Source organism: Osmerus eperlanus, chromosome 5 (assembly GCF_963692335.1).
Source record: "Osmerus eperlanus chromosome 5, fOsmEpe2.1, whole genome shotgun sequence".
NCBI lineage: Eukaryota > Metazoa > Chordata > Actinopteri > Osmeriformes > Osmeridae > Osmerus > Osmerus eperlanus.
In genome coordinates this window covers 5,256,618-5,268,899 of record NC_085022.1, presented here as the reverse complement: position 1 = coordinate 5,268,899, position 12,282 = coordinate 5,256,618, and the positions used below count along the sequence as shown (strand labels likewise).

The following is a 12,282-nucleotide window of genomic DNA, read 5'->3' as shown; positions in this document are numbered from 1 at the left end:
CTCATTTATCAGCTTTTGTGCTGAAACTCCACAAATATGAAAGCCTGTGGAGGTCTCCAGTAAAGTGTTCGTTTAGGTCTCATTTTGGATGTCTGCTCAGGAGGTCCAAGAAGAAATGGCTGTGGGAGAAAAAGTGGACACTAAAGAGAGTCCACACCCCAAAACAATTATACAGTCTACTAGCATGTTAGCTGGGGTTTGTACTGAGGTTATCTGCGGCTCTGATGACAGATACTGTACTGGAAGCCACCAGAATGTACGCTTTCCATCACTTAGCATGTCAGTGTGAGGAAGAACATGGTGCCAAGTCCCGGGAAGAGACAGATGGAGAGACTCATCCCATTTGAAGGACTGATTTAATTGAAATGGTATTAGTTCAATGTCAGCTTTGTGATGTACAAATCCCCCGACCATACACGGATTGGATATGCTTCTCCTCGCTCGCGCACCACACACGCATGGAGACACACCAGCGTGGTAACACAGTCACACACACATAGAGACACACTCACATGCTTACACACACACACAGCTTTGTATTAGAAAGCGGATTCTCCCATGCCTTAAGTGCCAGTGTCTTAGAAGACAAAGTGCCGAGGATCTCCGAGAACGTTGGGGGCTTCCATGTTCGCCATCTCTCAGGATTACCTCAGAGCCGTCTGCCTGTTATCTCTCCATTGTTACACTTAAACTAAAACGCTCCACTGGGCTGAATAAAAGCTGGGAATGCAGAAAGAGATGTTTCACATATTTAATGCATGTGACTGGAGCGCTAGCATACTGGTCATGTGTTCTAGTGATAAAATCAAGTATTATCTGTACAGACCTTTGTCACAGAGGGCTTAACAGATGCCCACTGACTGGCACCTATAACCACCCCCAAACCCTCAAATGATTCTTTTGGAACTGCAGAGACCACTTTTTGACACTAAAGGCCGAAATATACTACTCCGACTCCGTTATGGACAGACAGACAGACAGACGGAGTTGTACGGATTCGTTGAATTTATAGTAGGTCTACTCCGAAGGCTGTGGGTGCTGAAAACAATTCACCGCCAGAAGAGTAGGTGGCGCAACGGTTTTTTGTAAGTCGTCGTCGAGTGTTTATTTACCTAGATTATCGAGAAGTCGGAGCAAATTTACAAATTTGCCGTTTCATCAATAAAATAAGCACATTTTTAGCAACTACACTGCCCATTTCTCGTCACATTTTAATTCAGATGCTGATTTACATGTACTGTTTAGCTGAAATATGAATTGTAAAAACTTACAACAATGGCGGTCAAAGGATTTTGTTCTCTTGTTGGTCACGGCAACCCCGCCCCTGACGCAAGTAGTTCTTAATACGGACCAATCACAGCCAAGGGGTATCCGTAAAATGACGGACGGACGGATAGTCAGGAAAATCAGGAGGTGCATGTAGAGCTCTCCGAGGGGCTCGGAGAGGGCACGGAGAGGGCGTTCCTTGACGGAGAGGGCGTTCCCTGTCTCCGTCTCCGTAAAAACGCAGAAGTATAAATCGGCCTTTAGTCAGGAAAATCAGGAGGTGCACGTCGAGCTCTCCGAGGGGCTCGGAGAGGGCTCGGAGAGGGCGTTCCACATCGGAGAGGGCGTTCCCTGTGTCCGTCTCCGAGAAAACGGAGTAGTATAATTCGGCCTTTAGATTGGCACATGATCTCCATGGCAAGTGTTTGTGTGTGTGTTGACAGTGGGAAAACTCACTAGACCAGAAAACCAAGAGACCAGCTGCTAATGCTGGTAATCCATATGCTAGGACAGTTATGTGTTTGTGGAGAACCGCAAGGCTGCTGAACCAGAACTGCACCTGCATAGAGAGAGAGAGAGGTGTGGGGGAGAGACATTGAGAGAGAGAGAGAGAGAGAGAGAGAGAGAGAGAGAGAGAGAGAGAGAGAGAGAGAGAGAGAGAGAGAGAGGTGAAGAGAGCCATAAAGGGAGGGCGAGAGAGAGATAGATAGATATAGCGGGAAAGAGAGTGAGGGAGAGAACTATAAAGGGAAAGTGAGGGAGATGGGAAGGGAGAGATATAGAGGGAAAGAGAGGGAGATTGGGAGGGAGAGAGAATGAGAGAGAGAGGGAGAGATAGATAGATAGATATAGAGGGAAAGAGAAGGAGATGGGGAGGGAGAGAGAATGAAAGAGAGAGAGAGGGAGAGATAGATAGATGTGGAAGGAGGGAAATGGAGAGAGGGATTTAGAGATAAAAAGAGAGAGAGATAAAGAGAAATCCACTTCAAGGGTGACTAGCTAGAAGGCAGAATTTTGTTGAAGGGGGAAAAAAACAACTGGACTTGAAGTCAACCAGACAGATCCAGTTTACTCAAAGTTGTTTTGATAAATTATTTTACCAACAGTCAAAGCCACCAGAGACAGACTACTTCACAAAGACTCAGAAGACAGAATACTAATAGACATTGATTTATCCTTTTGTAGGAAATTGGAATGTATAAATGATTAAAACGTAGAAGAAAAAAAAACGTTTACCCACTGGGGAGTCTTGGTGTTTGGATAAACTTCCAATTATGAAGTGCTAGACTTTGAGCCTTTTTCTTGATGTGAGGAAAAGCGTAAAATGTAAATCATTAACCACAACAGGAAACCTCAGTCAGACACACATCTCATTACATCTACAGCACTTCACCTCTCTGAGACTGCTTCCCAGAATGACTGCTCTTCAACTGTTTATGTACTGAAAGCATCATAAAAGAGTTGTGGTATATGGCGCTATTAAATTACTGGATTGTGTGTGTGTGAAAATGATGTTGAGATGGTTGTCATTTCATTAATATAAGCTTTCTGGAAAAAGTTGCTTTTTAGTGTCCATTAGTAGAGGGTGTTTGTGTTAGGGTTAGTGTGTGTGTGTGTGTATAGTATAAGGGTACATGTGTATAGTATGAGTGCATAGTATGAGGTTGTTTGTCTGTGTGTGTGTGTGTATGAGAGGCCGTATAGGCCATAATTCATACTTGGTCTCACATACATGCCATGACCTCACATATATACCATTATACTCTCACATATATACCATTATACTCTCACGTATATACCATTATACTCTCACATATACACCATTATACTCTCACATACACGCCATGACCTCACATATATACCATTATACTTTCACATATATACCATTATTCTCTCACATATACACCATTATACTCTCACATATATACCATTATACTCTCACATATATACCATTATACTCTCACATACATACCATTATACTCTCACATATACACTATTATACACTCACATATACACCATTATACTCTCACATATACACCATTATACTCTCACATATACACCATTATACTCTCACATATACACCATTATACTCTTGCACATAAACTGGCATACTCTTACACACACAAAAATACCGTCTTATATGCACCATCATAATAAAGTATGACAATATATGTAAGAGACAAATAGTATGTGTGAAACAGAAAGTTATTATATGTAAGAGAATAACAGGATGTGTAAGAGAGACTACTTATCTATGTGAGAGAGAATACTTGTCTATGTGAGAGAGAATACTTGTGTATGTGAGAGAGAATACTTGTCTATGTGAGAGAGAATACTTATCTATGTGAGAGAGAATACTTGTCTATGTGAGAGAGAATACTTGTCTATATGAGAGAGAATACTTGTCTATGTGAGAGAGTTTGATTGAAACGGAAGACAGTTTGATTGAAAAGGAAGTAGTACTGAATTCTCAGTTCCTGATTGGCTTACACATGAAGAAGGATTTGGGGTAGATGTAGCTAACGCCCACCTTCCCTATCAAGACGAGACTGAGTGACATGATAAGATGGCAGAGAGTGGGCGGCTTAATGAAACCATTGGACTCATTAATAACATTTTATTAACATTTTATTAACATTTTATACTCCAAATGCTGCGGCGTTATTGTAGGGAGGACAGACCCGTTCCTGAATTACGTTTTTACAGTTATTCCTGGGGAAATTATGGAATTAAATTACATATTAACTATACTAAAATACTTGTGCACAATAATATTTGCTAAATGTAGACGTTTTTAAAGGTTTTTAATTTGACCTCGAAGCCTTTTGTGAAAATGAGGCTAGTTTCACGACAGCGACTTTGGATGTATACTAGGCTACTTTAACATGTTAGCTGATTAGCCAGTACGAGTGAGATATGTATACAGTCACATTAACAAACCTCTTCTTTGTAAACTTAAATACGATGGGAACACATCACATTAACAATTCCAAAACGCACCACACGCCAAACAATTTTTTTTGTCAAGCGTCTCTAAACTCAGATTCCGAGTCGGATCCATGAAGCTTTCGTTGCAGTGAATGGGTGCGGGCACTCATCGGGCATAGGGGCCTACACTCAAATAGGATCTTAAAAGTCCCAACTGGAAAATGTTGTGAACAGATTGACATCAAGTTCAGTTTGTGGCATTGAAGTGTAGGTTAATAGCCAAGGGTGTAAAGACCACTCGGCTAATTAAAGACGTCAACGGTTAAAACCCCAGTGCCACGGGACGGTATTCACACAGGCATTGGCTTTAATTTAAATGATAGTTTGTTTCATCAATTGAAAAACTGATCTAGGACTTTTGACTCAAGTAGTGGGGGTCGGTATAGCTTCCTAAACAACTATGGAATTCTACATTTGAGTTTTTTAGTGGATTTGCTTGAATCGTTGTCAGAAATGTTGGAATCAAAGACGACAGCCATCCACAGTGGCTATTTCTAACGCTAACGATGAAATGCGCCGGCTCTTCAGACCTGGATCAGGTGCATCACGGAGCGGCAGCAGCACTCTGTCAGGAGTCTTAACCGAAATACTGCGGAGTTTGATATTGGGATTGCGCCATCACTTGGCTGGCATTAAGACGAGCTCCTGACAGAGTGCTGCTGCCGCTCCTTGATGCACCTGATCCAGGTCTGAAGAGCCGGCGCATTTCATTGTCAACGTTAGCGTTAGAAACAGCCCCCGCGTATGGCTGTCGTCCTTGATACAACATTTCTGACAATGACGCCTTAGGATTTGGAGTATGCAAAATTTTATTGATGAATCCATCTTGTCATGTCACTCAGTCTCGTCTTGATAGGGAAGGTGGGCGTTAGCTACATCTACCCCAAATCCTTCTTCATGTGTAAGCCAATCAGGAACTGAGAATTCAGTACTACTTCCTTTTCAATCAAACTGCCTTCCGTTTCAATCAAACTCTCTCACATAGACAAGTATTCTCTCTCATATAGACAAGTATTCTCTCTCACATAGACAAGTATTCTCTCTCACATAGACAAGTATTCTCTCTCACATAGACAAGTATTCTCTCTCACATAGACAAGTATTCTCTCTCACATAGACAAGTATTCTCTCTCACATAGATAAGTATTCTCTCTTACACATCCTGTTATTCTCTTGCATATAGTAACATTCTGTTTCACACATACTATTTGTCTCTTACATATATTGTCATACTTTAGTATGATGGTGCATATAAGACGGTATTTTTGTGTGTGTAAGAGAGTATGCCAGTTTATGTGCAAGAGTATAATGGTGTATATGTGAGAGTATAATGATGTATATGTGAGAGTATAATGGTGTATTTGTGAGAGTATAATGGTGTATATGTGAGAGTATAATGGTATATATGTGAGAGTATAATGGTATATATGTGAGAGTATAATGGTATATATGTGAGAGTATAATGGTGTATATGTGAGAGTATAATGGTATATATGTGAAAGTATAATGGTATATACGTGAGAGTATAATGGTATATATGTGAGGTCATGGCGTGTATGTGAGAGTATAATGGTGTATATGTGAGAGTATAATGGTATATACGTGAGAGTATAATGGTATATATGTGAGAGTATGATGGTATATATGTGAGGTCATGGCGTGTATGTGAGATCAAGTATGAATTAAGGCCTATACGGCCTCTCATATGTGTGTGTGTGTTTATATAGTGTTGGGGGGGAAGAGTGTGTGACGATGAAGGAACAAAAAGGAATATAGACACTTCCTCTGACAGATTTGAAAGTCATCGGGGGTACGGGTTCTTCAATTCTCCGGATAGAGATGAAAGTTAATGTCAGTCTTCAGTATAATCACCTTTATTATCGCTGCAACGCACACACGCGCACAGACACACACTCGATCGCACACACACACACGCAGACATTTGTCTGCTCTAGCCTGCGAGACCCCGGCGATGGCACTGAAGACTAAAGTTGTTTTCTGCGGTGATAATAGGTTTCCTAAATGCCCCGATTGTGAAAGACAAACGCCATTTCAGCCAATTACCTCCGTGACGAGGCTGCTTGTCGTCAGGGCGTCTGCTCCTCCACAGGCTTGAAGCGTCCCCTCGGCTCCCCTGATCTCTGCCTGTGTCGGTCGCTCCGCTCCCACCGGCAGCAGGGCTGGGGCCTCTATTCAAAGAAAAATTCCAAATAGAACTTCTTAGAAATGTTTTTATTGTAATGAGGGTGACATTTTGTCTCAGCAGGCTCGCCTCCCTTCCACTTCCTTATTCCTGTATAACACCTGGGTTTCCGTGTGGTTGTGTTGCATGGCTGTGTGCGCCCTGTGCCGTCCCTGTTCGACAACCTGTTCTATCCCTGGACTAGAATCTTTATCATCCCTGTTCTAGAATGTTTTCTGTCCTTGGACTAGAATGTGAGCCATCCCTGTTCTAGGATATGTTTTGTCCTTGTTTTAGAATGAGTTCCATTCCTGTTCTATAATGTGTTCCCTCCCTGTTCTAGAATGTGTACTATACCAGCAGCCAGCAGCTCCATCTGGGGGTCCTGAGTCCCACCATCGACGACAACGACAACAAGTGCCTGGTGGACGTCAACAGCCGCCCCAGACTACTGGAGTGCAGCTACGCGGCCACCAAGAACATGAAGCTAGCCTGGCTCTTCACTCAGGTAAACGTGTGTGTGGTTCCTCAACCTAGATGATACCTATGGTCCTTGCTTCGCAGTCCAGGATATCTTAAAATGAATGGCTGCTGTAGACCATTTGTAGACTATTGTCTCAGTAAGACACACTGGCCCATCTCTCTGTCTTTCTCTCTCTGTCTCTCTCTCTTCCTCTCAACTTTTCTTTCTCCCGGTTTCTATCATACACACATTGACTCTCTGCCCCCTATTGAGCTCTCTCTCTTTCACTCACCCTCTTTTTTCCCTCTCCCCCCCTCTCTTTCTCCCTTTCCCCTTTCTCTCATTCTCTCTCTTCAGAGAACAAAACCACCTACCTAATAAGCCTTTGAACACAGTGGCTGTGAATCACTCGCTAATTAGGTCTGATGTCAGAAGACACACTGAGAACTTCTCTGTGCTTTTCATGAGGAGTCAGAGCCCAAGCTGAGTGTTTCCCCAAGGGTTCGGTGACCCTGCGTTTTTTATTGAAACTGGTGCTTCTGCAGGTCAAGAATGGATCCTTTGATGAAAGAGCTGCTTATCAGTGAAGTGAAAACGTATTGTAGACAGACGAATTACGTTTTTGGAGAAGGAACACTAGAAAGATCTGAAAAGTCAACCAGTGCCACACTGAGAAATGTCTGGAAGACGTGGTTTGGAGAAGTCTGTGGCGTGTAGCTCTGACCCGGTAGTGACTGGGGGAGAGGGGGATTTATAAGAAAGTGAGAGCAAAGTAGAGAGTGAGAGAGTGAGAAGGGAAGGCCTGGGTGCTGTGTTTCATCTGAAGAGGGCAGTCAGAGGTAGTGAATTATTGATAAGTAGATCTTTTGAAATATTGAATCGTGTTTGACTCTGAGGGAACGGTTCAGAGACGGGCAGAATATTGCAGATATATTCTGTGTAAGAGCTGACATGAAGTAGATTTAATCAGCTGCTTATTTTCATGGCCTCTTTTTTATCCTTGCTTACATCGCAAACTCCTGATAAACAAGTTGTATTGAAATCCAACAGCACTTCCTATCCTCAGTCCAGGTATACACTGTCACTGGTAGATGGGGGAGGAGGGAGGGAGGAGGGGTGCCTTAGGAGGGGGAGTAAAGAGCAGTGTTCATTTTGACAATAATTAAAGTTGTTTAGTGAAAATTGTAATTGGCTTTAACTCACATTTAAAAACATTGCTTTTTAGTCAAGAGTCCGTTTTACTTTTTAATTTAAGTCAACGTTTTAGTTAACAGTTTCATGATACTGTAATGGGTTTTGCTGATTAATTTCTCTCCTGTCTGTAAAAAGATTCAATTGCGAAGTAAGTATTCATGGAACCAGGCTGAGGATGTGTTACTGACTTACCTTACTTCTTTTATCATTTATATATAAATGAATGCCTAAAGTTTGTTATAAAAAGTGCAACGATGGCGTGTCTTTTCAAATTAGTTTTTTCCACCCATCTGGAATCCACAAGGCACTCTATCCTCATCATGAACCATGCACTCAGTCTTTCTCATGCACTCATATCTGTTTGAATACGTGAGAGATGTGTCCTACGCTGGTGAAGGTGAGGCACTCATCGTTTGTGAGGCCAGCTAATGGTTCAGTCCCTTTTTAAGGCAGCTGGATTTATTAGAAGGCTCTTCCAAAGTTGGCTTGTTTACATCAGTTATACTGGGAGCTGGCATTTGCATGGACGTGCACCAAGCAGCAATGTCCAGTGAGAAAGATGCATGGAGACAGAGAGAATTTGCACTTGCAAATGTACAGTTAGGTCCATAAATATTTGGACATTGACACCATTTTCATCATTTTGGCTCTGTATACCACCACAATGGATTTGAAATTAAACAATCAAGATGTGCTTTAAGTGCAGACTTTCAGCTTTAATTTTAGGGTATTTACATCCAAATCAGGTGAACGGTGTAGGAATTACAATAAATTTTATATGTGCCCCCCCCCCTTTTTAAGGGACCAAAAGTAATTGGACAATTGGCTGCTCAGCTGTTCCATGGCCAGGTGTATGTTATTCCCTCATGGGAGTTCGTTATTTCATTGACAAGGAGCAGATAAAAGGTCTAGAGTTCATTTCAAGTATGGTATTTGTGTTTGGAATCTGTTGCTGTCAACTCTCAATATGAAGTCCAAAGAGCTGTCACCATCAGTGAAGCAAGCCATCGTTAGGCTGAAAAATCAAAACAAACCTATCAGAGAGATAGCAAAAACATTAGGTGTGGCCAAATCAACTGTTTGGTACATTCTTAAAAAGAAAGAACGCACTGGTGAGCTCAGCAACACCAAAAGACCCGGAAGACCACGGAAAACAACTGTGGTGGATGACAGAAGAATTCTTTCCCTGGTGAAGAAAAACCCCTTCACAACAGTTGGCCAGATCAAGAACACTCTCCAGGAGGTAGGCGTGTCTGTGTCAAAGTCAAAAATTAAGAGAAGACTTCACCAGAGTAAATACAGAGGGTTCACCACAAGATGTAAACCATTGGTGAGTCTCAAAAACAGGAAGACCAGATTAGAGTTTGCCAAAAAACATCTAAAAGACCCTGTACAGTTCTGGAACAAGATCCTATGGACAGATGAGACCGAGATCAACTTGTACCAGAATGATGGGAAGAGAAGAGTATGGAGAAGGGAAGGAACTGCTCATGATCCAAAGCATACCACCTCATCAGTGAAGCATGGTGGAGGTAGTGTTATGGCGTGGGCATGTATGGCTGCCAATGGAACTGGTTCCCTTGTATTTATCGATGATGTGACTGCTGACAAAAGCAGTAGGATGAATTCTGAAGTGTTTCTGGCAATATTATCTGCTCAGATTCAGCCAAATGCTTCAGAACTCATAGGACGGCGCTTCACAATGCAGATGGACAATGACCCGAAGCATACTGCGAAAGCAACCAAAGAGTTTTTTAAGGCAAAGAAGTGGAATGTTCTGCAATGGCCAAGTCAATCACCTGACCTAAATCCAATTGAGCATGCATTTCACTTGCTAAAGACAAAACTGAAGGGAAAATGCCCCAAGAACAAGCAGGAACTGAAGACAGTTGCAGTAGAGGCCTGGCAGAGCATCACCAGGGACGAAACCCAGCGTCTGGTGATGTCTATGGGTTCCAGACTTCAGGCTGTCATTGACTGCAAAGGATTTGCAACCAAGTATTAAAAGTGACAATTAGATTTATGATTATGTTAGTTTGTCCAATTATTTTTGGTCCCTTAAAAAGGGGGGGGCACATATAAAATGTTTTGTAATTCCTACACCGTTCACCTGATTTGGATGTAAATACCCTGAAATTAAAGCTGAAAGTCTGCACTTAAAGCACATCTTGATTGTTTCATTTCAAATCCATTGTGGTGGTATACAGAGCCAAAATGATGAAAATTGTGTCAATGTCCAAATATTTATGGACCTAACTGTAAATGATTGGATGAAAAGGAAAACCACCAGTGCTTTAAGATGGCTACTGTGATCTTGGTTGTCTGCCTGAACAGAGACAGCTTTTTTGTCCAGTCTTTACCCATCAGGACATGATGAACAGAGATTTCGTCGTAATTTGTGTCGTCAATATTTACATTGTTGTTTCAATTTAGCCATTACATGAAAAGGTAGTGAACGAATGCTTATAGTCTAAATTTATTTTGACAATATTGACACTGGTATAGAGTGAGGGAGGGGGAAAAGGGAGGAGTACTATGGATGGGTGGGTATGGAGTGGGGGAGGGGGGTACTATGGGAGGGTGAGTCAGGGGGAGGGAGAGCAGGTGGGCTACAGTATGGGATGAATATTAGTTGAAGGTTGTCTGTCAGGGGAAGCTTTCTTTTTCATATATATTAAAGGGGTCTTGGAGCCCTCTGCTGAAGCAGCAGATCAATACCCAGACCCAGACCTTGCACTCAGGAGATTGGATGGGGAGACAGGGTTGGACCACTTCCAGAACCAGAGTTTATACTACATGTATATGAACAGGCAAGCGTGCACACTCATACAAACACACTAGGATACTGTATATAATATTGTGTGTGTGTGTTCTTCACAGGGAGGCTCTATCCAAAACACGCAGACAGGGAGATGTCTGGAGCTTGTGGAAAGCAGCCCATCAGAGAACGGCTTCCAGTTGGCCATTCAGAAGTGCTCTGCTCAGAAATGGACTATCACCAATGTCCTGACACAGCTGCACCAATGACAGTGAGACAAGAACTGAAATGAAGCAATGAGCAGTGACCTACTGACCCTGACAGTGACCTGTCAGATGACTGCTAGTTCTGTGTGGGCGGGACTACTGCCTTTGAGAATCTACCTGACACAAGGACATGGCTGCCTGCTAGCTACCTGAAGTTACATAAGTGAGGACTCCCAACCCAAAATCCCAACCCCAGAGATAACACTGTATTTGTTATGTTTAGTATAAGCTTTGCTACAGTATTTCTTTAAGAATTTGATCTCATGTGAGGCATGTGTCTCTTTCACCCCCCTGGTCATGGCTTGATAAATGTTCCCTATTTTATTTTGTAAATATAGCAGACAGGCTTGTTTTGAGAATGAAAAGTATTTCCATTGGGGTTTTGAATTGAGGCTTTCTTTGCATTATGTACTGTATGGAACAGTATTTGCTACTGTGTAGCAGATTTAGTCAAACTTTCTGTTCACTTGTCTCTCAGGTTTGTACTTTAATTTCATTCTGAAATGAATGACAGTTTTCAGAAACTGTTCAGATCACAAGCTCTTTACGTATACACTGGATATTTATAAGACCCAGAACTAAAATACTGCTGGTAAAATGTATGTGTGAGTATTCTCCATATTGCAGTTAGCGGATAAATTCCACCGATGACATGGACACACTGACGGTCATATGTAGCCGACGTTCTCACCAACAACATCAGTACGGTACCGACATAGCCCACCAGATAGCTTCTTGTCTGTACAACCACCTTGTCTATACTTCCACTCCAAATAGTAGCATTGATGTCCAACAAAATGATCATGACTCGCTCAGCTGGAAAGGAGGAGAGTAGTAATATTTCATCCTTTATCAGTCTCCGAGCTGCGAGCGAGCGTGGCCTGCAGTATCCGCTGGTGCTGAAACATGCATGAAGCCCCGGGTCTCCGCGCTCATTTGACAGGCCTGCCATAGCGAGGTTAGTCGTGGTGCACACACTCTCTCACATCCGTTTTACATATCCGGCACTTCAAAAGGCCTGCGTGTCGCCGTGGAAACAAATGAGGGTCCCAGCTTCGACTTAGTCTCTTCAAAGCACTTCGAAAGAAAAAACTATTGTTTGTTTGTCTTGTTGACATTGGATCATTAAGTCATGGGTTTCCCCGAAATTATGGGATGTTTTCAA

The 12,282-nt window shown here is 42.3% G+C and overlaps 1 protein-coding gene across 1 annotated transcript in view; it reads left to right on the top strand.

The window, feature by feature from the left end:
- Window positions 1–11,589, top strand: part of LOC134020964 (polypeptide N-acetylgalactosaminyltransferase 18-like) — a 47,937-nt gene extending 36,348 nt beyond the window's left edge. The window contains exons 10-11 of the mRNA XM_062461352.1: window positions 6,780–6,944; window positions 10,974–11,589. Of these exons, the coding sequence (XP_062317336.1) occupies window positions 6,780–6,944; window positions 10,974–11,120 (312 nt within the window). The 3' untranslated portion in view covers window positions 11,121–11,589. The remainder of the gene's footprint in view (window positions 1–6,779; window positions 6,945–10,973) is intronic.
- The last annotated feature ends 693 nt before the right edge of the window (window positions 11,590–12,282 follow it).